Source organism: Salmo salar, chromosome 01 (genome assembly GCF_965601325.2).
Source record: "Salmo salar chromosome 01, fSalSal1, whole genome shotgun sequence".
Lineage (NCBI taxonomy): Eukaryota > Metazoa > Chordata > Actinopteri > Salmoniformes > Salmonidae > Salmo > Salmo salar.
In genome coordinates, this window is record NC_138291.1 from 131700312 (window position 1) to 131728026 (window position 27715).

Sequence of the window (27715 nt, forward strand, 5' to 3'; positions counted from 1 at the left end):
GTGATGGCGAGATCATGGAACGGGCAGTCCTTCCCCAGGAGGAAGAGCAGCTCCGTCTTGCCGAGGTTCAGCTTGAGGTGGTGATCTGTCATCCACACTGATATGTCTGCCAGACATGCAGAGATGCAATTTGCCACCTGGTTATCAGAAGGGGGAAAGGAGAAGATGAATTGTGTGTCGTCTGCGTAGCAATGATAGGAGAGACCATGTGAGGATATGACAGAGCCAAGTGACTTGGTGTATAGCGAGAATAGGAGAGGGCCTAGAACTGAGCCCTGGGGGACACCAGTGGTGAGAGCACGTGGTGCGGAGACGGATTCTCGCCACGCCACCTGGTAGGAGCGACCTGTCAGGTAGGACGCAATCCAAGAGTGAGCCGCGCCGGAGATGCCCAACTCGGAGAGGGTGGAGAGGAGGATCTGATGGTTCACAGTATCAAAGGCAGCAGATAGGTCTAGAAGGATGAGAGCAGAGGAGGGAGAGTTAGCTTTAGCAGTGCGGAGAGCCTCCGTGACACAGAGAAGAGCATTCTCAGTTGACTGACCAGTCTTGAAACCTGACTGATTTGGATCAAGAAGGTCATTCTGAGAGAGATAGCAAGAGACCTGGCCAAGGACGGCACGCTCAAGAGTTTTGGAGAGAAAAGAAAGGGATACTGGTCTGTAGTTGTTGACATCGGAGGGATTGAGTGTAAGTTTTTTGAGAAGGGATGGAACTCTCGCTCTCTTGAAGACGGAAGGGACGTAGCCAGCGGTCAAGGATGAGTTGATGAGCGAGGTGAGGTGAGGGAGAAGGTCTCCGGAAATGGTCTGGAGAAGAGAGGCGGGGATAGGGTCAAGCAGGCAGGCTGTTGGGCGGTCGGCCGTCACAAGTCGCAAGATTTCATCTGGAGAGAGAGGGGAGAAAGAGGTCAAAGCATAGGGTAGGGCAATGTGAGCAGGACCAGCGGTGGCGTTTGACTTAACAAACGAGGATCAGATGTCGTCAACATTCTTTTCAAAATGGTTGACAAAGTCATCCGCAGAGAGGGGGGGAGGAGGATTCACGAGGGAGGAGAAGGTGGCAAAGAGCTTCCTAGGGTTAGAGGCAGATGCTTGGAATTTAGAGTGATAGAAAGTGGCTTTAGCAGCAGAAACAGAGGAAGAAAATGTGGAGGGAGGGAGGGAGTGAAAAGATGCCAGGTCCGTGAGAGGGTGAGGTCAAAAGAGGAGAGGAGTGGAAAGAAGGAGGCAGAGAGAAATGAGTCAAAGGTAGACGTAGGGAGGTTAAAGTCACCCAGAATTGTGAGGGGTGAGCCATCCTCAGGAAAGGAACTTATCAAGGCATCAAGCTCATTGATGAACTCTCCAAGGGAACCTGGAGGGCGATAAATGATGGATGTTAAGCTTGAATGGGCTAGTGACTGTGACAGCATGGAATTCAAAGGAGGAGATAGACAGATGGGTCAGGGGAGAAAGAGAGAATGTCCACTTGGGAAAGATGAGGATTCCAGTGCCACCACCTCGCTGACCAGATGCTCTCGGGGTATGCGAGAACACGTGGTCAGACGAGGAGAGAGCAGTAGGAGTAGCAGTGTTTTCTGTGGTAATCCATGTTTCCGTCAGCGCCAAGAAGGCGAGGGACTGGAGGGTAGCATAGGCTGAGATGAACTCTGCCTTGTTGGCCGCAGACCGGCAGTTCCAGAGGCTGCCGGAGACCAGGAACTCCACGTGGGTCGTGCGCGCTAGGACCACCAGGTTAGAGTGGCAGCGGCCATGCGGTGTGAAGCGTTTGTGTGACCTGTGCAGAGAGGAGAGAACGGGGATAGACAGACACATAGTTGACAGGCTACAGGAGAGGCTACGCTAATGCAAAGGAGATTGGAATGAAAATTAACTAAACAACTGGGGAAGCGAGAGAGCAGGGCCTCCCTCCCTAACCATTCACTGAAACACTCAAATATAACTTTCCCACCTTCCACTTAGAAATTATAATTGATGTAAACTACAGTGGTTCAATGTTTCCAGGAATAGGCTCAAACTTAGTTTATTCAGCTAGATAACTTGGTACAGTATTCTTCCGTGAAACCCACCCAGTGCACCGTGTCCTATGACGCCGTAGATAACTAGCATGCTAGCATCCAATAACACACGGTTAGCACCAATACTTGGTTACAACAAACTACCAATGGATCATTCGTGTCCGTGTCTAGTTCCTTTCATAACGCAGAAGTAATTAAACGTTGGCTAGCTAACACAAAGTCAGTCCTGTTAGCTACACAAGTGGACTACACAACTCAAAAGTTCAGAAACTAAAGCTTACGTTGCAAAAATCTTATTGACTAAAAATGATACAGTACTGCTAGCTGGTAGAGTTGGCTAGCTAGCAGTGGCTGCGTTTACCTTTATCTTTGATATAAAGACAACTATGTAGCTAGCTAACATTATACTAATCAAATCGTTCCGTTGTAATGTATTTTGTTTCTTCAATACTGCTAGTTGGTAAAGTTGGCTAGCTAGCAGTGGCTGTGGTGTTGTGGTGTTGACGTCGTTTGGAAAACGAACAAACAAACGAACGAACGAATACAGCTGGCTAGCTAACCTTGTTAGTTTCTCAAAGTTAGTTTCTCAAAGCTACACCTACACCTTTAGCTACACCTTTATCCTTGATGCAAAGACAACTATGTAGCTAGCTAGCTAACATAACACTAATTAAATCGTTCCGTTGTAATGTAATGTAATGAAATGTAATATTACCCACGGAGCGAAGTACAGCACGACTACTCACTCCAACATCCGGTCATAAACTCTTATGAAGACACAAGTAGTTTCTCCCCTCCTTTATTTTGAGTCTAAGAATATTTGAACAACTTCACACACAAACACAACCCACCGTGCATGTTATGAACACTCCAGAGTCATCCTCTTGGAGTATTGCTGGAAGACATCTGAGGACAACAGCTCGATTGGTGTTCACATCACATGGTTGCTACAGAGAAACATTACAACATGAACTATATATCTGTGTAACGGTATCACTGATATTAAAATATAACATTTCAATCAATTAATTCACTTTACATTTTGCTTACTGATTTAATTTATATACCTGGCTGTACAAATTCAGAATGGAAGCTATCTTCTGTCCATTTCTTCCAGTCTTTCCCTGCTTTCTCTGGATAGGGCTAGCAAGTGTTCTGTGTGTTTGTCCAACATGGAATAAAACGAATCCCGGAGTTGCTGGTTTGTGATGCGATGGCATTCTGCACATACCTAAAGTACAAAGGCAATTGAAAACTGCTTTACGTCCCCCATCCCCCACCCACATACTTGTTCCTTCAGGAAAAGTGCCGGCCATCTGTCTTGGATACGCTCTATGGTGGGGGTTAAGGTAACAATCTCTTTACGTCTCAATGCAAAGGTCCTACACATGCTGCTGTTGACCAATGATAAGTCAAACTTGTCTTGGACCATTTCCTCCAACTCCTCCACAAGGACAATCTTCAACCTCTCTAGACTTTCTTCAGTTTCACCGCTTTATCTTTGAATGTGGCGAGTCACCATCTGGGCTACTTATACTTCTCTTGCCACTGTTACCTTTCACTTCTGGACACACTGACTTGCTGAGTTTGCATCTGTTTGAACACCAAGCTGTCTCTCCATCCATCACAGCCACTTTTGGAGCCAGACTATTTCAGGCATCGATGTTTCTGAACTAATGCTTCAGCAGCACTTTTGATCTCATTGCTGCAAGGGTATGCCTTGTATTCAGATATTGCTCCAGCCATGCCCTCAAAAATCTTCCGTTTAAAGTAAGGCATTTCCCATGCAGCTATTTAGCTTCATTGCCTTCCCTGAGAGCAAATTCTATGTCATGTGGAAAGTTGGGCACCACAAACACGTCTGGCCATGCACTTACCCTTCGGGGTGTTAGGCAGCTGTAGGTCTCTCCACTGTCACTTGTCCCTGCAGAGCTGGAAGTTGAGCTACAGTCCAAGTCCATTACTCTGATCAATTTGACAGTTCCCATGTTTTGTAGTTCATGAATACTGCTCAGATTGCATAGCTGGCCACCAAAATCAGGACACTGTATGGAATTTCACATTTTTCACGCAGTAAAGTAGTTAGTTGAGGGACAGAATCTGGACGACAGGGGAGTGTCACCCGTTCAATGCCTCCGTCTCCTAAGTGGACTCTCAGTCAGGAGGAGTTCAGACTTGTCAGCCTTATCGCTGTAGGACAGGGGAACAAAGATGACTTTTCTACCTGCTCAAAGTATGAAGTGCTTAGTAGTAAGGACAAGTTGTTCATTCAGTCTGTATGCAGTTAGAAGCATGAAGTCATGGAGATCTGATGGTGTTGTTACAACATATGACTCTTGTTGTCACCTCATAGGAGTGCAGGTGCTCTATGTACCAAGACTGGCAGCTTTTGCATATAAACAGAGTTTGATTGGAAACATCATTCTCGTCAACAATTTGTTTGAATTGGGGCAAACCACCATGTAGGCCAGTGCACACAAACATGCATCTGACAAAATGCGTGTTGTCCACAACAACATGTGAAGTGCTGTACACCGAGGTGCTGTCAGTTATTCCCTGTGTATAATCCTGTGCTACAGTCAGAAGAGTGTTCGAAAATATGTTCTTTACAGTGAATGTCTCAACGGCAGGCTTAAAAAAAAAAAAACGGAGAAAATTCCAAGCAGTAAGTGGAATGTCTGAGAATTGTAGTTCTTCTTATGATTCTCTATCGAAACTACAGTATCTGTGGGGTTACGTTGAACTTTCTAAGGCTTCCATTGGCTGTCTAAATGGAATCTTCTCAGGTTTTGGCCTGCCATATGAGTTCTGTTATACTCACAGACACCATCCAAACAGTTTTAGAAACTTTAGGGTGTTTTCTATCCAAAGCCAATAATTATATGCATATTCTAGTTACTGGGCAGGAGTAGTAACCAGATTAAATCGGGTATGTTTTTTTATCCGGCCGTGTCAATACTGCCCCCTAGCCCTAACAGGATAATAAACACAAGTAAAGCATCCACAGGGAAAAACAATAAACTCTACTCACGATGACAGGAACAGTTTTGCAGGCACACAACACGCAGTGCAAAAACAACTACCCACAACCCCAAAGAAAAAACACACACTCCTATATAGGACTCCCAATCAAAGGCAACTCAACACACCTGCCTTCAATTGGGAGTCCAATCACCAACACAACACTTAACACACAAAACCCCTGCCACATCCTGACCAAAACTAACACAATTACGCCCTCTGCTGGTCAGGACGTGACAGTACCCCCCCTGAAGGTGCAGACCCCGGAATGCACCTAAAAAAAGAACACAAAAAAATCCCCAATAACCCAACAAAACCAATAAACAATAACCCCTAAACAATAAGGGAGGGAAGGGAGGGTGGCTGCCGTCAACGACGGCACTGTGCTACACCCTCCCTCCCCAACCAACCTATGCTGGAGGTGGCTCAGGTGCGGGACGTGGACCTCGCTCCACCTTCGGCGTTGCCCACTTCGGTGGCGCCGATAGCTGCGCCGGGCAGACGGGCCACTCGGGCTGACCCTGGCAGACGAGCCGCTCGGGCTGGGCCGGAGGTCAGGCGGGCCGCTCGGGCTGGGCCGGAGGACAGGCGGGCCGCTCGGGCTGGGCCGGAGGACAGGCGGGCCGCTCGGGCTGGGCCGGAGGACAGGCGGGCCGCTCGGGCTGGGCCGGAGGACAGGCGGGGCACCCTGGCAGATCCGGGCGTGCGGGCCGCTCTGGCTGGGCCGGGCAGACGGGCCGCTCTAACTGATCCGGGCCGCCCTGGCGGCCCCGGGCAGTCGGGCCGCCCTGGCGACCCCTGACTGGCGGGCAGCCCTGGTGACCCCTGACTGGCGGGCAGCCCTGGCGACCCCTGACTGGCGGGCAGCCCCGGCGACCCCTGACTGGCGGGCAGCCCCGGCGACCCCTGACTGGCGGGCAGCCCTGGCGACTCCTGACTGGCGGGCAGCTCTGGCGACTCCTGACTGGCGAGGCTGGGCTGACGCACTAGACGCCTGATGCATGGGGCTGGTACTGGACGTGCCAGCCTGGAGACACGCACCTCCATGCTAGTGCGTATAGCAGGAAACACTGGACCGTCGAGGCGCACTGGCGGTCTTGAGCGCAGGGTTGGCATCACCCCTTCCGGCTCGATGCTCACCTCACCCTGGTACATGCGCGGCGCTGGTACAGGTCGGACTGGCCTGTGCGTACGTATAGACGAGATGGTGCGTACCTCAGCGTAACATGGCGCCCTCCACCTCATACGCAGCTCCCTGTAATCACGGGTAGCTGGCTTACGGCTCTTCCTTGGCCTGGCCAAACTACCCGTGTGCCCCCCCCAAAAAAAATCTTTGGGGTGCCTCTCCGGCTTCCTCACCAGCCGTGTTCCAACATAACGTTCGCTCCCTTCTCCTGCTGCCTCCGCTCTTCTCAGTGCCTCCACCTGCTCCCATGGGAGGCGATCCCTTCCGGCCAGGATCTCTTCCCAGGTGTAGGATCCCTTGCCATCCAGGATGTCCTCCCATGTCCATTCCTCCACCCGATGCTCCTTCCTCTTCCGCTGCTTGGTCCTTTTGTGGTGGGTAGTTCTGTAACAACTGTCTTCAGAAATGGACCAAGGCGCAGCGGGAATGTGGATACTCATAGTTTCTTTAATAAACACAAGTAAAGCATCCACAGGGAAAAACAATAAACTCTACTCACGATGACAGGAACAGTTTTGCAGGCACACAATACGCAGTGCAAAAACAACTACCCACAACCCCAAAGAAAAACACACACTCCTATATAGGACTCCCAATCAAAGGCAACTCAACACACCTGCCTTCAATTGGGAGTCCAATCACCAATACAACAATTAACACACAAAACCCCTGCCACATCCTGACCAAAACTAACACAATTATGCCCTCTGCTGGTCAGGACGTGACACATATTTACAATTGAAGTTATATGCACATAACTCAGAAGCCTGTTAGGATATATTATTGCACTCAGGGTCAACCAACAAATGTTAACATTATTTTCTGGAGTGTTTTTCCAGTCACACATGACCCCTGCCGATTCATCCAAACCATCCACTTTCACAGTGTAATGTATTACTGATTGTATGTTTGTTTATTCCATGTTTAACTCTGTGTTGTTGTATGTGTCGAACTGCTTTGCTTTATCTTGGCCAGGTCGCAGTTGCAAATGAGAACTTGTTCTCAACTAGCCTACCTGGTTAAATAAAGGTGAAATAAAAATAAAAAATGAACATGTAACAAAATAGAAATATATTTTTTATGTTAATTGCGCTAAATACATTTGTGAGCAAAATTACTTAAATAAGTGTATTTTTTTATGTGTGAGGAAGTAAAATCAATTGAGTTCAAGGTACTTAAAGCAAAACAAATGTTATACTTATAAAAATCAGGTTTTGTTATGTTACAATTGCTTTTAAATTGCATCTACAAGCAAATGAATGTTCAATGTACAAGCTGTCTTTGTTATATGCACTTATACAACTAAGCTACTGTCACTTAAAAATAATATGTTACAAGTAGTTAAAAGTGTGTAATTGTTCAGGTCAACTTAAAAATGTAAAGTTCACATGACTTCTCATCAAGTTTTGTGTCAGTACCACTTAAAGTGTTTGAGTGTGTGAAACATTTGGAAATATTTCATTTCAGTCGACTCAATATATTTGTGCTAGTAAAGCATAAGGGTTTACAGTGTACTACCATACCCCGTTCAAAGGCACTTAAATATGTTGTCTTGCCCATTCACCCTCTGAATGTCATACATACACAATCCATGTCTCAATTATGTCAAGGCTTAATAAGGATCCTCCCCTTTTTTTCAATTTTCGCCTAAAATGACATACCCAAATCTAACTGCCTGTAGCAAGGATATGCATATTCTTAATACCATTTGAAAGGAAACACTTTGAAGTTTGTGGAAATGTTAAATTAATGTAGGAGAATATAACACATTAGATCTGGTAAAAGATAATACAAAGAAAAAAACATGAGTTTTATGTATTTTTTTTGTACCATCATCATTGAAATGCAAGAGAAAGACCATAATGTATCATTCCAGCCCAGGCGCAATTTAGATTTTGGCCACTAGATGGCAGCAGTGTATGTGCAAAGTTTAAACTGATCCAATGAGCCATTGCATTTCTGTTCAAAATGTTGTATCAAGACTGCCCAAATGTGCCTAATTGGTTTATTAATACATTTTCAAGTTCATAACTGTGCACTCTCCTCAAACAATAGCATTGTATTATTTCACTGTAATAGCTACTGTAAATTGGACAGTGCAGTTAGATGAATAAGAATTTAAGCTTTCTGCCAATATCAGACATGTCTATGTCCTGGGAAATGTTCTTGTTACTTACAACCTCATGCTAATCACATTAGCCTACTCAACCATCCCACGGGGGACCCACCGATCCTGTGGAGGTTTTAACAGGTGACATACAAACACACACATACATACACATTATACACACACGTACACCTGGATTGTGTTGTAGTAAGGTAGTGCCTGGAGGGCACACAATTAATCTATTGTGAAATGGTATTATAATGTATATGTATATTCCTTAATGTTTGCTGGACTCCGGGAAGAGTAGCTGCTGCCTTGGCAGGAACTAATGGGGATCCATAATAAATACAAATACATCAATAAGGGATCATAGCTTTCACCTGGATTCACCTGATCAGTCTATGTCATGGAAAGAGCAGGTGTTCATAATGTTTTGTACACTCAGTGTATATCAATCAAGTAACTTCTCAAACACAAATCTAAGGGCAGTGTGATCCACCGTCTCCTCCTCTGACAGGTCCCAAGAGGTGGTGAGGACCTGGCCTTTAAGCCCCCCTCACTCATCTTCTTCTTTTTCCCCAGAAGCAGACTAAAGCTGAAACGACAAAGTATGTTATGGTCATTGTTTCTGTACAATTTCAAAGGAAAATCAAACAAGTCTCCTGCCTCGTAGATGTAAAAAAAAAAAATGCCAGTCTGCCTCCACAAACAAAATATCAACAGATATGCTTGTGACAACAATATCTTCACTCATATGAAGGTATTTGCATTATCCACAGGTCTGACAAATTTATCATCAGTCCTGTACCCACTTGTTTGATTTTTCCAAGAACTTACATTTTTTTGCTCTTACTGAAAAGGTTTGGGCACAGCTTGGACATGTATTTTGTTGTTGTTGATCCCGGTATTTCTGAAATTGAGGACAAGGTGCAGCTTTATAATCTGTCGATATGAACACAAGAGGCTAATTGTTTAATGTCATACTCATAGCATCATGTCATATTATGTGAATCATAATTCCAGAATGAGGTAGTAAGTAGAGGGTTATTTTAGATATTAAATTGTCCACGTCAAGAACAAGATCAATAAACTGCTTAAGAAGGCTGATTCAGTTATTGGAGTTACTTATTGGCCTGACACCAGACTCTCTGAAGGTCATGACAGAGCAGAGAACCAGACAGAAACTGGATATCTGTATAGTTCTTCAAAAGACCCTAGGAGTACTTCTAGCTATTGGCTTGTAATGCCAAAGTGCTCAACAGAAAGTGTTAGGAGGTCGTTTTACCTAATGCAATACCTTTTATCATTTATTTAAATGACCTTACTTGAGGGGTACCCTACTGTTACGTGAATTAAGTTATCAATGTTCTTAAACCGAAATTCAATTAAACTACTTAGTCTGCCACCCCCCAGAGTGTGTAAGATTCTGGTTGAATGAAGCAGACGGAGAACCAGCCTACAATAGTCAAAACGTTTATTTATGAGAGCTCTAAAATCCATACAATGTACAAAGCCTTCCAAATGAGCTCGCATCAGTAGAGAACTCCACCCCACTTTAGGCGGCTGTATTTTTCCACAGTACACATACATTCATTATCAAACCTTGCCACCTGTCTTCTAATCTCCTGCCAGCTAAGCCGTTCTCAGGCCGTTGTTTCTCTCCCTAACTTAGGGAGGCCTCTTCTCCTGTTCCTTTCCCAAGGTCGTCTTATCAACTCTGCTGCTCATTTTGAAGTGGTAACAGTGTCCTAATCTTAAACAGTCTACTCACACACAGTATTGGATTATAGTTTTTAACATATTATTATAGCCTTATAATTGCTAATACATTTCAACAGGTTATATGGTTTCTGAGTGAAATCATTTAGTCAAACCTTTAATCATATAATTTCCATTACACCTACTTAGACTGGGTCCCTCCATGATTGTAAAATGTTGAAGGCCTATATTTGATTGTATAGTTGCTATATATTGATGGTAAGATATTATTATTAGGCTCCCACTTCTGCCCTACAAAGGCAAAACGCAGGAACTCCGATTTTTTTTTTACTTTATTATTTTTCTGTCTGATAATCCATGATATATTCTGATCAACTAGCTTGTTCTTGTGTCAGGAAACCATTACAACAGATCAAAGATGTTTTACCAAATTCATAGTTACTGCGTTTTGCCTTTGTAGGGCAGTCTTGCCAAAGTCATATAGTGTTATTGGTTGCACTATTGCCTGCCGGGTCACATCCCTGTTGCCCCGTAGACTTGGACAGTAAACCTTTCCAGTCTAGTCCACTGATGCTGCCATTGATGCTGTCCCAGCGCAAACTTAGGCTACAACAGTCGTTCTATGTTTGACCTAGTCGTCAATAAAAACAGTGAGCTGTGGGGTAATGAATAATTTACACTCTCAAAAATAAAGATTTTATCTGATCTTAAAATGGTTCGATCTGGAACCTTTTTTTTATGAGGGTTCCCCTACAGGCATTTGTGCATTCTGAGTGCACTGTGAAAAATATCTCAATATGCTGTCAACAATGTTACACTGAGCAACTACTAAGGCCCAATTGAGTTTCTCTCTGATCATTTTAATGGTTGTGCAGGCAGGACATACCAATAATTTTTCTATTGGACACACATACAGGCCAATAAATAAACTAGCTACATTATCACAGATCAAATTAAAATGTAAAATACAATTGTTTCTTCTATTATTATACATTGTATGCAAAGTAATACATAATGAGTAATTGTCTTTTTCTTAATTTTGGTTGCGGAGTTCAACATTATTAAGTTGATTAATTATATTACAAATGACAACACGGTCAGTTCCGGTACTACGGAATCATGGGAGATTGAGTTTCAGTCTGTCACTCACAGCCCGCCATTTAAGTCATGAGTCTGAAATAAATAAATAATTTGCTAAAAAGTATATCCATGTGCTTACACGATTGATATTATTGATTGTCTTTTTACATAAATGATAATAACAGTGAGTAGATTTTTAAACAGCTAGCTAAAAGGCCTACACGCTTCTGAGAACCAACCAGCTAATGTCAACGAGTGGCGCAGCAGTCTAAGGCACTGCATCTCAGTGCTAGATGTGTCACTACAGACCAGGTTCGATTCCAGGCTGTATCACAACCAGCCATGATTGGGAGTCCCATAGGGTGGCGCATAATTGGCCAGCGTCGTCCAGGTTAGGGCTTGGCCGGGGTAAGTCATCATTATAAATAAGAATTTGTTCTTAACTGACTTGCCTAGTTAAATAAATACAAAAGAGCTCGTTTTTTTCCAAGTTCCCAATTAGAAAAACTGGCTAGCAACCCTTTTAACTGTATAAATTAGCTTGAGAAGGTTCTATTTACTTTACTTTTCCATTTAAAATAAAGCAGACTCAGTGGTTTCTGTCTAGCCACTATCTAAAAAGCATATCAAGGTAATTACACCATTAGCTACAACATGTGCATTTGATTATGTTGCCCAGTCTGCCAGTACGTCTTTCTGTCTGCCTGTCCACCTAGGATTTCCAGTACCATGCTAGAGAGTGGTGGTGGCCACTGGAGGGCAAGCAACTTCACTGAGCACATGTAGAAGCTCATCGCCATGAAGTTCATCTATACCAGCTGATAAAAGTTGTCTAGATCCCAATGTAACAATTCACTTTGACCCAAGAGAACAATTAAGACTAAGAATTAGCAAAAGGTAAGACCATAATGAACAATATTATAAGGACAGAGGGGATCTGATCCTAGATCTGCCCTCCTACTCTGAGAGTCTTTGGGCCCTGGACACTAACCCCATTCTCTTAACCTGCTTTACACACATTTGTTTGTGTGTGTCCTAGGAGTTCCAGGTGGGGGTGTACCCACTGAAGGGCAACATCTATGAGCACATGTAGGAGCCCATCCTTGTGACGTCCATCTACACCAGCGAAGGAGGTCACCTATATTATAAGGTACATTACAGAAGCAACATTTAAAAAGTCCTTCGGTTCAGTACATACAGTAAATAGCTTTTATTGGAAAACAGTTTCAAGATATGTATGTTTACTGGGTTTTTTCCCCTTATTGCTCTGGAGCATTTTTCTGATGTAAGTGCTCAAACATGATGGAGGTTGGTGATATCAGCAACTGTGGGAGAAGGTTTGGTGATTGGCAAGGGTAGAATCAAGAGCCTTTAGTTCAACTTCATGTCACGCCTACAGTTCTCTGCAAAGGCCTCATACTCTGTATATACAGTTGAAGTTGGAAGTTTACATACACTTAGTCATTAAAACTCGTTTTTCAACCACTCCACAAATTTCTTGTTAACAAACTATAGTTTTGGCAAGTCGGTTAGGACATCTACTTTGTGCATGACACAAGTCATTTTTTCAACAATTGTTTACAGACAGATTATTTCACTTATAATTCACTGTATCACAATTCCAGTGGGTCAGAAGTTTACATGCACTAAGTTGACTGTGCCTTTAAACAGCTTGGAAAATTCCAGAAAATGATGTCATGGCTTTAGAAGCTTCTGATAGGCTAAATGACATCATTTGAGTAAATTAGAGGTGTAGGAAAAGGGAAACCGCACACTGCTCTTGATAGTATCACTGATCTTTAATAAGCTTAGGTATCGGCCTCACGGCCTTCGTCAGAGCTTTTGTGAATTAAAAACAAAATAGCACCCTTATGTAGACCTAGCCCCACCCACATCCGTTCCAAGCATCGAAAGGGGTTGGAGGGGAAAGAAAACAAATAAATGCAACCAAATATAACAATATGCATTTCACAAATATTCGAATAAACTGGGTAAATAAGACGTATTAAACACGTCTGTAAAACCACAATGAGGACATAAGTTTTCATTCATCATTAGGTACATTGTATTAAAAACTTCAGAGTAATCTTAAATAGGGACATAATTCATGTTCAAATTCACAACATAATATACATAGGCTAGGTCTACATACGGGTGCGATTTTGTTTTTAATTCACAAAAGCCGTGAGGCCGATACCTAAGCTTATTAAAGATCAGTGATACTATCAAGAGCAGTGTGCGGTTTCCCTTTTCCTTCATCTTGTTCAACTTTTACCATGCACCTGCAAAAAAGATTGCTCAGATGTGCGAGTGCCTTTTGCAAAGTCAATTGGAGGTATACCTGTGGATGTATTTCAAGGCCTACCTTTCAACTCAGTGCCCCTTTGCTTGACATCATGGGAAAATCCAAAGAAATCAGCTAAGACCTCAGAAACAAAAATTGTAGACCTCCACAAATCTGGTTCATCCTTGGGAGCAATTTCCAAATGCCTGGAGGTACCACGTTCATCTGTACAAACAATAGTACGCAAGTATAAACACCATGGGACCACGCAGCCATCATACCGCTCAGGAAGGAGACGCATTCTGTCTCCTATAGATGAACGTACTTTGGTGCGAAAAGTGCAAATCCATCCCAGAACAACAGAAAAGGACCTTGTGAAGATGCTGGAGGAAACAGGTACAAACGTATCTATATCCTCAATAAAATGAGTCCTATATCGACATAACCTGAAAGGCCGCTCAGCAAGGAAGAAGCCATTGCTCCAAACCCGCCATAAAAAAGCCAGACTACGGTTTGCAACTGCACATGGGGACGAAGATTGTACTTTTTGGAGAAATGTCCTCTGGTCTGATGAAACAAAAATGGAACTCTTTGGCTGTAATGACCTTTGTTATGTTTGGAGGGAAAAGGGGAATGTTTGCAAGCTGAAGAACACCATCCCAACCGTGAAGCACGGGGGTGGAAGCATCATGTTGTGGGGTTGCTTTGGTGCAGACTGGTGCACTTCACAAAATAGATGGCATCACGAGATAGGAAAATTATGTGGATATATTGAAGCAACATCTCAAGACATCAGTCAGGAAGTTAAAGCTTGGTCGCAAATGGGTCTTCCAAATGGACAATGACCCCAAGCATACTTCCAAAGTTGTGGCAAAATGGCTTCAGGAAAACAAAGTCAAGGTATTGGAGTGGCCATCACAAAGCCCTGACCTCAACCCTATAGAAAATTTGTCGGCAGATCTGAAAAATTGTGTGCGAGCAAGGAGGCCTACAAACCTGACTCAGTTACACCAGCTCTGTCAGGAGGAATGGGCCAAAATTCACCCAAATTATTGTGGGAAGCTTGTGGAAGGCTACCTGAAACGTTTGACCCAAGATAAACAATTTAAAGGCAATGCTACAAAATACCAATTGAGTGTTTGTAAACTTCTGACCCACTGGGAATGTGATGAAAGAAATAAAAGCTGAAATAAATAATTCTCTCTACTATTATTCTGACATTTCACATTCTTAAAATAAAGTGTGATCCTAACTGACCTAAGACAGGGAATTTTTACTTGGATTAAATGTCAGTAATTGTGGGAAAAATAGAGTTTAAATGTATTTGGCTAAGGTGTATGTAAACTTCCGACTTCAACTGTATATATACATGCAGTACCAGTCAAAAGTTGGGACACACCTACTCTTTCAAGGGTTTTTCTTTATTTTTTCAATTTTCTACATTGTAGAATAATAGTGAAGACATCAAAACTATGAAATAACACATGTGGAATCATGTAGTAACCAAATAGGGCTATCTTCTGTATACCTCCCCTACGTACAACACAACTGATTAGCTCAAACGCATTAAGAAGGAAAGAAATTCCACAAATTAACAAGACACACCTGTTAATTGAAATGCATTCCAGGTGACTACCTCATGAAGCTGGTTGAGAGAATGCCAAGAGTGTGCAAAGCTGTCATCAAGGCAAAGGGTGGCTACTTTGAAGAAGCTCAAATATAAAATATATTTTGATTTGTTTAACACTTTTTTGGTTACTACATGATTCCATATGTGTTATTTCATAGTTTTGTTGTCTTCACTATTATTCTGCAAATGTAGAAAATAGTAAAAATAACAAACCCTTGAACGAGTAGTTGTTCTAAAACTTTTGACTGGTAGTGTATGTTATGCTCTTGTGAAGGCTGGCTGAATTCTGGGAAAGAGTATGATCTTTTATCTTAGCATGGCTACAGATTCACCCTTCTCCCTGTTTTTGTTTGCTTGGAAATATTGATACTGGAGACTGTTATAAGAAGAAACTGTGTAACCTAGCATTTATAGCGGTTATGAAATGCATTGTCATTAATTGGAAGGTTGGTTATCTTCCCACAATGTCAGAATGGATGGCAGAAATATCAAGTTACATAGCTAACACACGCTTGCTCTATGCTGCTACTGGTGAGAAAGGACAATTTTCCGAAAACCCATGAATTTGAACTTTGGCCTTCTATGACGAACATGTGCACTTAGTCTTAGTTGAAATTGTCCAAAATCACAGTTGAACTGGTTGCGTATCACACAGTACAATGTTCTGAATCGCTATTGAAATGTAACACGTACCACACATGTGGCGTGTGGGATACCACATTCACCATTTGAATGGTATGATTTCCTCCTTTTAAATCCAGCGCCCATCAGTGCTACCTATCATCCCAATTCACGAGACACGCCCATTGCAGCTACCTACACTTGGTTGAGGCTGGCGGTGAATACCGTCACTCTCGACGGGACTTGCCGCCAGAGATTAAATATTTAAAAAAATTCCATTGGTATTCTACCTGATGTTGATTTGGACTGTTTGTTTACTGAAATCACCATAGCAACGTCGTACTGGCTTGGTTTTGCCATCACCCTCTTTTTTATTTATTTTTACTAACAAATCAATACAGGAAGTACATGTGGGAACACAAGTATATATATAACTAATATACAAAGGACAATTGGGCTAGGGGGTACAATATCACATGACACAAGGACCTTAAAACCTCTTGGGGCTAGGTGGGACGCTAGCGTGCCACCCGTGGTGCACTCCATCAACAGCAGGTGCATTTCAAGAGCGGCAAATTTGAATCCAAATAAATGTCAAAATTCAAATTTTTCAAAAATACAACTATTTTACACCATTTGAAAGATAAACATCTCCTTAATCTAACCACGTTTTACGATTTCAAAAAGGTTTTACGGCGAAAGCATAAATTTAGAGTATGTTAGGACAGTACATTTACAAGAGTTGTGTGTAATGTTTTGTCAAGTCAAAGACAGGGTCACCAAAACCATAAAACCAGCTAAAATGCACTAACCTTTTACAATCTCCATCAGATGACACTCCTAGGACATTATGTTAGACAATGCATGCATTTTTAGTTCTATCAAGTTCATATTTATATCCAAAAACAGCGTTTTACTATGGCATTGATGTTGAGGAAATCGTTTCCCTCCAATAACCGGCAGTCAAGTCAGCGTAACAAATTAAATAATTAAAATTAGAAAACATTGGTAAAATATTATATTGTCATTTAAAGAATTATAGATTTACATCTCTTGAACGCAATCAACTTGCCAGATTTAAAAATAACCTTACTGGGAAATCACACTTTGCAATAATCTGAGCACTGCGCCCAGAAAAATACGCGTTGCGATACAGACTAGACGTCATGTTGGGGAGATCTAAAATCGAAAATACTATGTAAATAATCCATTACCTTTGATTCTCTTCATCAGATGTCACTTCCAGGTATCACAGGTCCATAACGAATGTAGTTTTGTTCAAAAAAGCTCATCATTTATGTCCAAAAATCTCCGTCTCGTTAGCACATGATGTAAGCCAGCCAGACTTCTCGTCATGAACGAGGGGAAAAAATATATTTCCGTTCGTTCAAACATGTCAAACCTTGTATAGCATAAATCATTAGGGCCTTTTTTAACCAGAACATGAATAATATTCAAGGTGGACGAATGCATACTCTTTTATAACGTATTGGAACGAGGGTACCCAACATGAACTCGCGCGCCAGGTGTCTAATGGGACATCATCGTTCCATGGCTCTTGTTCGGTCAGATCTCCCTCCAGAAGACTCAAAACACTTTGTAAAGGCTGGTGACATCTAGTGGAAGCAATAGGAAGTGCCAAAATATTCCTAAGCCCCTGTGTTTTTCAATGGGATAGGTTTAAAGTCAATACAACACATCAGGTATCCACTTCCTGTCAGAAAATGTCTCAGGGTTTTGCCTGCCAAATGAGTTCTGTTATACTCACAGACACCATTCAAACAGTTTTGGAAACTTTAGAGTGTTTTCTATCCATATATAATAAGTATATGCATATTCTAGTTACTGGGTAGGATTAGTAACCAGATTAAAATCGGGTACATTTTTTTTATCCAGACGTGCAAATGCTGCCCCCTAGACCCAACAGTTAAGGGACATACATATACTTATTATTCTAACAGCTTTTTTGTTAGTAGAGTATTTCATTGTCTTAAAATACAGTTCAATTTCTTTTTGTAAGGTAAGAAAATGTGGTGTTTTGTTTGTAAATTTACATTTGTGAATATGAAATTTGGCCAAAAAATAATGAAATTACATAAAAATGTTTCAGATTACTTCTATCGTAGGTAAAGAATCCAAGCAGTACATCTATCCACAATAGTGTAAGATCATAAATGTGTTCAATTATAAATCTACTGATGTCTTGCCAGTTTTCTTACATGAATACAATGCCCAAAAAAGATACAACACTGTTTCTGGGTGGTCATTACAAAAGGAGCAATTTGAGTTGATGTTTTCCTTAAACTTCTTCATATAGTGGTTGGCAGGATAATATTTATGAATCATTTTAAAGGAAACTTCCTTAATTTTGTTAACAAGTAGGTATGTGTGTGTGGCAACATCCAAACTTTTTTCCAACAGATATTATCAATAAATCCATTCCAATAAGGCATGACATAAGGTATAGATACAACATCCTGCTGAAACAAGGTTCGTATCGCTCTGTTGTTGAATGGATCAAAATAACTAATCTTTTCTACTGATGAGTCAACAGAAGGTAGGCTCAGAGGGTCTTGATGCGTTCCTGAATAATAAAGCAACACCTGGGGGAATGGCATCTAAAACAATTGCAAAATCTTTAGGTGTTTCAAGGACCTTGTAAAGTGATAAGAATTCCTTATAACTGAGTGAAAGACCCTCTGCACTTAACAGTTGACTCACCAATAGGATATTATTTCATAACCAATATTCTAAAAACAAAGAAGTACTTTTATACAATATATCCCGATTATTCCATATATAATATCTGTGTGGAGGAAAATTATGCTTATAAATTAAGGACCATGACAAGAAAACCTGCCGATGAAAAGCAGAAAGTTTCACTGGAACTTTGTCAATATTATAATTGCAAACCAACATGAAGTTAAGGCCACCAAAAGTAGAGAAGACATGAGGAATAACATTCCACATAGAAGTGGGTCTTCTTAGGAATTGTTTTATCCAATTGATCTTAAAAGTATTATTTAAGATAGTAAAGTCCAGAAAATTCAGCCCACCATTAACATAAGTGTTCATTACAACAGTTTTCCTAATGTAATGGGTACGGTTTCTCCACAAAAAGTTGAAAAGCATCTGGTCTATCTCCTTGCTTATTTTACTGTCAAGATATAAAGATAGAGCGCCATATGTTAGTCTAGAGATTCCTAATAACCAAGGCTGAAGGTCTCTTCCTTTTAAAGATAATGGCTACAGAGCGACTTGATTTAGCTTCTTCTGGGCTTTTTAAATAAGAGGGTTAAAATTTAGTAAGCCTCTAGACTTCTGATCCTTAGTAATGGTTATGCCTAAATATGTAAGTTCTTCTTTCACTGGAATACCATAATATGAAGGTGTCACACAATCTTTGACAGCCATGAGTTCACATTTATTAATGTTAGGATATAGACCAGACGCTTTGGAAAAGGATTGCAATCACATTGATCGATATGGGAATTTGGTTAGCATCTTTCAGAAAAAGTGTAGTATTGTCAGCCAGCTGGCTTATAATAATTTCTTTACCAGCTATGGAAATACCTTGTACAGGATTATTATTTAAACAATTTGTAAGAAGTTGGGTGATTAATAAAAACAGGTACGGAGAGATAGAACAACCTTGCCTAATACCTAGATTTGAGTTAAAGAGAGGAGAGATGCCATATTTCAATTTGATAGAGCTGTTACCATTTGTATAGAGTCTTAATAGCCTTACAGAAAAAAAATCCCCAAAGCCAAGTCTCTCAAGGGAGTGGAAGAGGAACTGATGCTCTACAGTGTCAAATGTTTTAGAAAAATCTCAAAATAATATGAAGCTATCCTCGGTTATTAGGTCTGAGTAGTCAAGTATGTCTAATACTAGTCCGATATTGTTAGAAATGTCTGTTCCTTAGAAAGCCAGATTGTGTTTCATCAATGATTGCATCCAGGACTTCTTTAATTCTTTTTGCAAGTAGTAAGGCTAATATCTTATAGTCATTATTAAGAAGACAAATTGGACGGCAGTTATCGATGAGCCGCACTTCTTTTTTATTAACCCCTGACTCATTGTAGGAGGGAGAACATTGTTTTTAATACTCTCTAAAAAGACTTCAAATAGGAAGGGAGCTACTTGTTTAGAAAATAATTTGTACAATTCTGATGTAATTCCATCAACACCTGGTGATTTATTGTTCTTTAGATGTTTGATAGACTATAATCTCTTCAACTTTGATGGGTTCATCACACTGTTTAGATTCTATATCACTGATAGAGTGAACATTATTCAGTGAGTCAAAAAACATCTGTGGATTCCTGACGGTACGTAGAGCTATACAATTTTCTGTAAAAATTGCTACAGTATTTAGTGATACATTTTTGGTTATCTGTAATAACACCATCAATGTTTAACTTATGGATAGTGTTATTTGTAGAGTGAAATTTCTCAAGGCTAAAGATAAAGGATGAATTCTGTTCTCCCTCCTCAATCCATTTTTTCCTTGATCTAATAAAGGCTCCTTCTGATTTTAATATATATATATATATATCAGTTTTTGTAACTCAATCAGTTCCATCTTCTCCTCCCCCGAGGGGCCGGTTGGGGATCTATGAGAAAGGGAAGTTATCTTAATGATCACCTTTTCCTCCTCAGCAAGATTACTACCATATTTTCTAAGGTATTTGGACACCTCAAATTTAATGAGCTCCCAGTTCTTGCAATAAGATTTTTCTTCACAAGCCCTTTCCCTAAAGTGTGAAAGCAGATCTTTAACCTCAAACTTACCTATATCATTATTTAATAAATGAGCTATTTATCTTCCAGTAGGATGCTCTACCAAGATTAGTATCAGGGGTAAATATTTTGATATCAATGTAAATGGCCCTATGGTCTGTGAGGGGAGTAGTACAACTATTTGTAGTAACACACTCACTATCAATACATTTGGATATAAGCCAAAAATCTATTCTGGATTGTCTGGAACCTGTTTTGTTACTCCAAGTTGATGATCTGTCGGCCGGAAACCCCTCTCTCCATATATCAGTAAGATCAAACGTTTCCATAAAAAGTATTAATTGGTTGGCCTACCTGGGGGCCATCTATCAGTTGAATTATCTATAGTAATGTTAAAGTCCCCTCCTATCAATAATAACGAATTCGGAAATTTAGATAACCAATGAAGTATGTTTCTCTATAGATTCAAGCAACTCATCATTCTCATGTTTGGTGTTGTACACGTAGACGTTTACAGTAATGAGCATAATGTCATTGTAACTGATCACAAGACAAATAAAGTGACCAAAGGGGTCACATTCCGAGTGTAGAATAAATATTACCAAAGGTATTTTTCATTGTAGTGACACCAGCGGAGCGTTCAGATCCATGGGAAAGCCAAATATCGTTGCCCCACTGTGACCTCCAGAAGTTGGCATCAGCCGAAAATTGAGTCAGACTCTTGAAAAAAAGCAAAAATCTGTTCGAAATTGTTTAGCAAATAAAAATAAGACCTTGCGCTTCACATTGTTTCATAACCCCCTAGCATTAATAGAAAATATAGACAAAGACAAAACAACAAAGATTATATAAAAGGTATAAACTGTAGTAGGATGAGTCAAAAACGTAGGAGCAGTGAACATAAGCGATAAGGAACCGAGATCTGCATCATTTAAGTCAATTTAAAGTGAAAATAGCTTATTCCATAAACTCTGAGCTAGATGTTATCCGGCTTTTGAAATTCAACTCAACTGAAAATTATGTTCAAGACCAAACCAAGGGTTCTTTGTAGTAAGACAGATTAAAAACCCTCTTTAGTGTAATCAGGAACTATTCTAAGAAATTAAATACAAAATAATAATTTAAATAAAAAGGGTACCTACTATTTTAAGTGCATATGAAAACTGATCATACATTTTTTTTTAAATAAAAAATGTTTTACATATACATGTTCCTAAGACCTTTTTCATTTGGAAATAAGTATTAATAACTAAATCGAACAATAACCGTGTAAAGTCAGAGCAGACCTGTATGCCCTTTAAAACAGTATCTTAGTTACTGTATAGATAAAAAAAAAAAATACAACTTTCAGTCTTCTTCGTAAGTTTGTAAACAAAATAGGCCTTCTGGTCATACAAGAACAAACGAATACATTGAAGTACCTGAGTATTCCGAAAAATAGTCACCTGATGCTTGTTAGGTAAAGTTAAACAACACAAGGAAAATGAGATGGCCGAAATCATCAATCTGTTCCTTCTGGTCAGATTTTAGGGAGGAATATGGATTTCTGAACCGTTGATGAAGCCTCGTCCTCCTACGAAGTAAGCAGCCTTTCCCTCATTTCGTTATCGTTGGCCACAACTTGTTCCTTCTTTCTATGTCCTCCGGGCTGAGATGCTCGGTGAAACGCATACCATGGCTCTGAAGGAAGGCGTTCTGCCTAGCAGCTTTCCTGACAGCATCCCTGTAGAATCAAGCAGTGAAGAGGATGATGATACCCCTTGGTCTTGAATCATTTTGCTGTTGCTTCTTGCCGAGGCGATGCACAACGTCGATGGTATTACCAACTTTGTTCTTCTCTGCAGGCTTAACTTCTTGGCAGATACGGATAGCCTCTCCTCGCACATCCTCATTCTCCACCTCTGGCACGCCGTAGAGTCTCAGGTTCCATCTTGTGTATTATTCCAGATCAGTGAGACGTCTATGGTAGACATTGTTATTCTTTCCCACACTTTTTTCAACTTTTGCCCCTCTCATTTTCACATCCTTTCACCACATGCAAACTCCAGTCTTTTTCATGCCTTCGATAACCATTTTCACAATGGCGTCAGACCTGGAGTTGATGAGTATGGAGAGGGTAGAGTTCATGTTGGGTTTTTTGGAGGGTGGAGGTTTGCACGGAGTAACCGGTAAAGAGGGGGAATTCGTCATCTTCAACAGCATGATATTATCCATAGGCCAAGCGCAGTTATGGCAGTTGTCTATAAGCACGTTTCTCTCTTGTTGATTAGCAATAGAACGGCTAGCTTCTTCCTTTTTTTGTCACGACTTCGCATGGACATGCCGAAATAAATGATCAAATTCGTATTCCAATCACTGGAAAGTTATTATTTCTTGAACAAATAAAAACAGTAATGACTGTAAACTTGTTTTTTTTCACAATATTTCTGAAGTTTGGTGCGGAGCTCGGTAAAAAAGCGTTTGCTCAAGCCGCCATCTTGGCCTCCTTCATAACGTTACAAACTCCGCCGTCACCCTCTGTCTCCCTGCTATGCCTACTGGTATGACTGTTTTAACGCAGCATAACTTGTTCACGGGCTGAACGGCAGATGTTTCCACTTTGCGCACGACTTGAACAAGTCCAAGGTTAATATTGGACAGTTAGAAAAGATTACGTAACATTTTGGCAGTGAGGGTCTTGATAAATGTACATATGTATACAGTGTATATGCTATTGTTGCATACAGTCATGGCTACTGCTATTCATTGTCAAATGGGCTATAATGACAATACCTTCCATTTCAAAACGCTATGTGTTTTCAATGTTTTTGGGCTACAAATTAACAATGTTTAACTAGGCTAGAGTAATTCAACTTCTTCGTGCAGGTCTATAAACTATTTGCACGACGTGTTATTTTTTATTTTACTGCTTAAGTAGCCCTGTTTCTCCCTTCTTTCAGCAGATGGCGGTAGCGTTTTTTTCCAGCAGCAACTTGATTTACGGGGAGAACCCAACCAACATGTCAGCCTACATGTCCAGATCATGTTCAGAATTGTCATGACAAGAATTCAAGACAAATGGAAGTCCTACAGACACAGATTCGTTCCGTGGATTGCATTGAATCTTCGTAAAAATGAGAGGTAAGTCTTAAGTCTCTGAATTACGTGTACAATGGTTTTATGTATGAAGAAATTGATCGAGAAAGGTGCACAATTCAGTGCAATTGTGTTGGCCTATGTTAATATAATGGTAACAATGTAATTAAAGTACTTGCTGAAGAAAAGACCACTCAAGATTTCTGAAATATACTCGTAATATTCTATTTATTCCCCTCGCTCTAGTGCTTAAACGATTTAAGCTATTAACCGGAAACGAACTATTAAATCTGCAGACTGACCCAATTTAGATTGCTTGAGAAAATCTTAATGATAGCGCATATACTTTTTGAACTGCAAAAATATTTAAATGAGCTCCCAATGCATTTCAATTGAAATGAAAAGAGCCAGAAAACAAAAACGTATAGACCTCTCTCTTTCACCGTTTAAGCTATCAACTCCAAACCAACATTGAATGTTAAGACTGACCCTACTTAATAGCTTTTTGATTATTATATATCGTTTTTGAACTCTAACCAATTTTGAATGTGTATAACTTAACATGGGTTTGAATGAGAATCATAGTTCTACAGAGGTAGCTGTTCAAAATGGTCCTGCTCCTTGGCCAATTAAAGGTGCTATATGCAAAAATCACTATGCCATTTCCTGGTTGCTAAAATTTGAATATTTTGCCTAATTTTAGTTTGTGACGATAAGCAAGTACAGTTGAAGTCGGAAGGTTACACACTTGGGTTGGAGTCATTAAAACTCATTTTTCAACCACTCCACAAATTTATTGTTAATCTGGGAAGGGGGTTCTGCTAGCGGAACACCTGGCCTACAGCCAGTGAAATTGCAGGGCGCCAAATTCAAACAACAGAAATCTCATAATTAAAATTCCTCAAACGTACAAGTATTATACACCATTTTAAAGAAACTTCTTGTTAATCCAACCACAGTGTCCGATTTCAAAAAGGCTTTACGGCTAAAGCACACCATGCGATTATGTTAGGACAGCGCCTAGCCACAAAAAAACCATACAGACATTTTCCAAAGAAGGAAAGGTGTCAAAAGTCAGAAATTGCGTTAAAATGAATCACTAACCTTTGATGATCTTCATCTGGTGGCACTCCCAGGATTCCATGTTAGACAATAAGTTTGTTTTGTTCGATAAAGTTCATCTCTGTCCAAATACCTCCTTTTTGTTTGTGCGTTTAGTCCAGTAATCCAAATGCACAAAGTCTAGACGAAAAGCCCCAAAAGTTCCATTAGAGTTCGTAGAAACATGTCAAACGATGTTTCTAATCAATCCTTAGGGTATTTTTATCATAAATATTCAATAATGTTTCAACCGGACAATACTGTTTTTATTAGAAAGGGAACGGAGCGCATGACTAAACTAAAGGCTTTCAGCTGAGCACCTGCTTAGAGTGGTCTTATTCGCTCCCCTTTCACAATAGAAGCTTGAAACAACTTCTAAAGACTGTTGACATCTAGTGGAAGCCTTAGGAAGTGCAATCTGACCCCACAGACACTGGATAATTTGATAGGCATTCACTTGAAAACTACAAACCTCAAATTACCACTTCCTGGTTGGATTTTTCTCAGGTTTTCAACCTGCCATATGAGTTCTGTTATACTCACAACCATTTTAACAGTTTGGAAACTTTAGAATGTTTTCTATCCAAATCTACTAATTATATGCATATTCTAGCTTCTGGGCCTGAGTAACAGGCAGTTTACTTTGGGCACGCTTTTCATCCAAACTTCCTAATGCTGCCCCCTATTCCTAAAGAGTTAACAAACTATAGTTTTGGCAAGTAGGTTAGGGCATCTTCTTCATGCATGACAAGTCATTTTTCCAACAATTGTTTACAGACAGATTATTTCACTGTATCACAATTCCAGTGGGTCAGAAGTTTACATGCACTAAGTTGACTGCCTTTAAACAGCTTGGAAAATTCCAGAAAATTCCATCATGGCTTTAGAAGCTTCTGATAGGCTAATTGACATAATTTGAGTCAATTAGAGGTGTACTTGTGGATGTATTTCAAGGCCAACCTTCAAACTCAGTGCCTCTTTGCTTGACATCATGGGAAAACCAAAAGAAATCAGCCAAGACTTCAGAAAAAAATGGTAGACCTCCACAAGTCTGGTTCATCCTTGGGAGCAATTTCCAAATGCCTGAAGGCATCATGTTCATCTGTACAAACAATACTACGCAAGTATAAACACTATGGGACCACGCAGCCGTCATACCGCTCAGGAAGGAGACGCATTCTGTCTCCTAGAGATAAACATACTTTGGTGCGAAAAGTGCAAATCACTCCTAGAACAACAGTAAAGAACCGTGTGAAGATGCTGGAGGAAATGGGTATAGAAGTATCTATATCCACAGTATAACAAGTCCTATATTGACATAACCTGAATGGCCGCTTAGCAAGAGAGAAGCCACTGCTCCAAAACCACCATAAAAAAGCCAGACTACGGTGTGCAACTGTACATGGGGACAAAGATCGTTGAAGAAATGTCCTCTGGTCTGATGCAACAAAAATATAACTGTTTGGCCATAATGATCATCATTATGTTTGGAGGAAAAAGGGGGAGGCTTGCAAGCCGAAAAACACCATCCCAACCATGAAGCACGGGGGTGGCAGCATCATGTTGTGGGCATACTTTGCTGCAGGAGGGACTGGCGCACTTCACAAAATAGATGAGATCATGAGATTGGAAAATTATGTGGATATATTGAAGCAACATCTCAAGACATCAGTCAGGAAGTTTAAAGCTTTGTCACAAATGGGTCTTTCAAATGGACAATGACCCCAATCATACTTCCAAAGTTGTGGCAAAATGGCTTCAGGACAACAAAGTCAAGGTATTGGAATGGCCATCACAAAGCCCTGACCTCAATCCCATAGAAAATATGTGGGCAGAACTGAAAAAGTGGGTGTGAGCAAGGAGGCCAATAAACCTGACTCTGTTACACCAGCTCTTTCAAGAGGAATGGGCCAAAATTCACCCAACTTATTGTGGAAGGCTACCAGAAATGTTTTACCGAAGTTAAACAATTTAAAGCCAATGCTACCAAATACTAATTGAGTGTATGTGAACTTCTGACCAATTGGGAATGTGATGAAAGAAATGAAAGCTGAAGTAAATCATTCTCTCTACTATTATTCTGACATTTCACATTCTTAAAATTAACTGGTGATACTAACTGACCTAAGACAGGGAATCTTTACTAGGATTTAATGTCAGGAATTGTGACAGTGTGTAAATGATTTTGGCTAAGGTGTATGTAAACTTCCGACTTCAACTGTATCGTGTAGATAATCATTATACCATCTAAACCGCTGTGAAATATATTTTCAATAACCAAAATATTGTATTTTCAGCTGTTTGAAGCTGGTGTACAAAACCAAAAGACGCAAAAACAAAAGTTATTAACGGGAAGCATAGAAATGGCAGACATAGAACAGATCTACTGCTTCTTAGACTATAGTTCTATGTGAATTTGGTCAGATCGCCCAAAAAGTTACATATTGCATTTTTAAGCTATAAGACCATAGAGATATGTGTATCTGTACCATTATGACATCTGTGACTGCATGGGCAATGCCATTGAGGCCATCTCCATTTTAATGTAGACAATTTTCTTCTCTACTACTTATATGAGTTGGTATACAAACTGAAAGTGTGCATACTGCCATCTGGAGTGTGTTGTTTTTCTACAGGTATAAAGCCAAGGTTGGCGAATTACTGCCACCTCCAGTTATAGAATGTTTGCTGAAGAGTGTAATTAATTGGTTGATCCCTCCTGATGACTTGGATGGAATCGTGATCCTTCCTTAATCCATAGGAAGTCCCACCTAGTTGACTGCTTCAAAATGCCCCTGCAAAAACAAGTTTTATCCATCTAGGGTCCTCTATCATTCTCTATGTATAAGACTAACTTTCAAATGTTCAATCTATCCTAACTTTCTGTTCTTTTAAAACCTTTAACTCTAAAAATATGCATAAAATAACCCACCAACAATAACTCTCGACCGTTCAAGCTAGACACCAAACCAACATATTCAGGCTATCCTATCCAATCAATCAATCTTTCCATCTACCTACTTTTTCCAACTATAATCAGTCACTACCACTACTACTGCAGTCACTTCTATTACTTATTTCACAACAATAGATACTTTAAGACAAGCTAACAAGCATATATTTTCTT

The 27715-nt window shown here is 40.5% G+C and overlaps 1 protein-coding gene and 2 long non-coding RNA genes across 7 annotated transcripts in view; 1 reads left to right on the plus strand and 2 right to left on the minus strand.

Annotated features, from left to right (window-relative positions):
- Nucleotides 1-372: 372 nt before the first annotated feature.
- On the minus strand, nucleotides 373-4609 carry LOC106560605 (uncharacterized). Its single transcript, XR_014395547.1, has 3 exons — nucleotides 3088-4609; nucleotides 2872-2967; nucleotides 373-1779 (listed from the first exon to the last, which is right to left on the minus strand). It is a non-coding gene; the product is annotated as an uncharacterized LOC106560605 (long non-coding RNA).
- A 3609-nt stretch (nucleotides 4610-8218) lies between these two features.
- On the minus strand, nucleotides 8219-21979 carry LOC123724437 (uncharacterized). The gene is made up of 3 exons (XR_006756988.2): nucleotides 21858-21979; nucleotides 9172-9244; nucleotides 8219-8929 (listed from the first exon to the last, which is right to left on the minus strand). It is a non-coding gene; the product is annotated as an uncharacterized LOC123724437 (long non-coding RNA).
- The window catches only part of setd9 (SET domain containing 9), a 28860-nt gene continuing 22916 nt past the window's right edge, over nucleotides 21772-27715 (plus strand). Inside the window, exons 1-2 of one of the 5 annotated variants that reach the window (XM_014123646.3) lie at nucleotides 21772-21992; nucleotides 23352-23532. In XM_014123646.3, the coding sequence (XP_013979121.1) occupies nucleotides 23435-23532 (98 nt within the window). In that variant the 5' untranslated portion in view covers nucleotides 21772-21992; nucleotides 23352-23434. Of the gene's footprint in view, nucleotides 21993-22056; nucleotides 22518-22874; nucleotides 23038-23351; nucleotides 23533-27715 lie in introns of those variants that run through there. The other 4 variants (XM_014123619.3, XM_014123611.3, XM_014123574.3 and 1 more) reach the window with 4 other exon arrangements.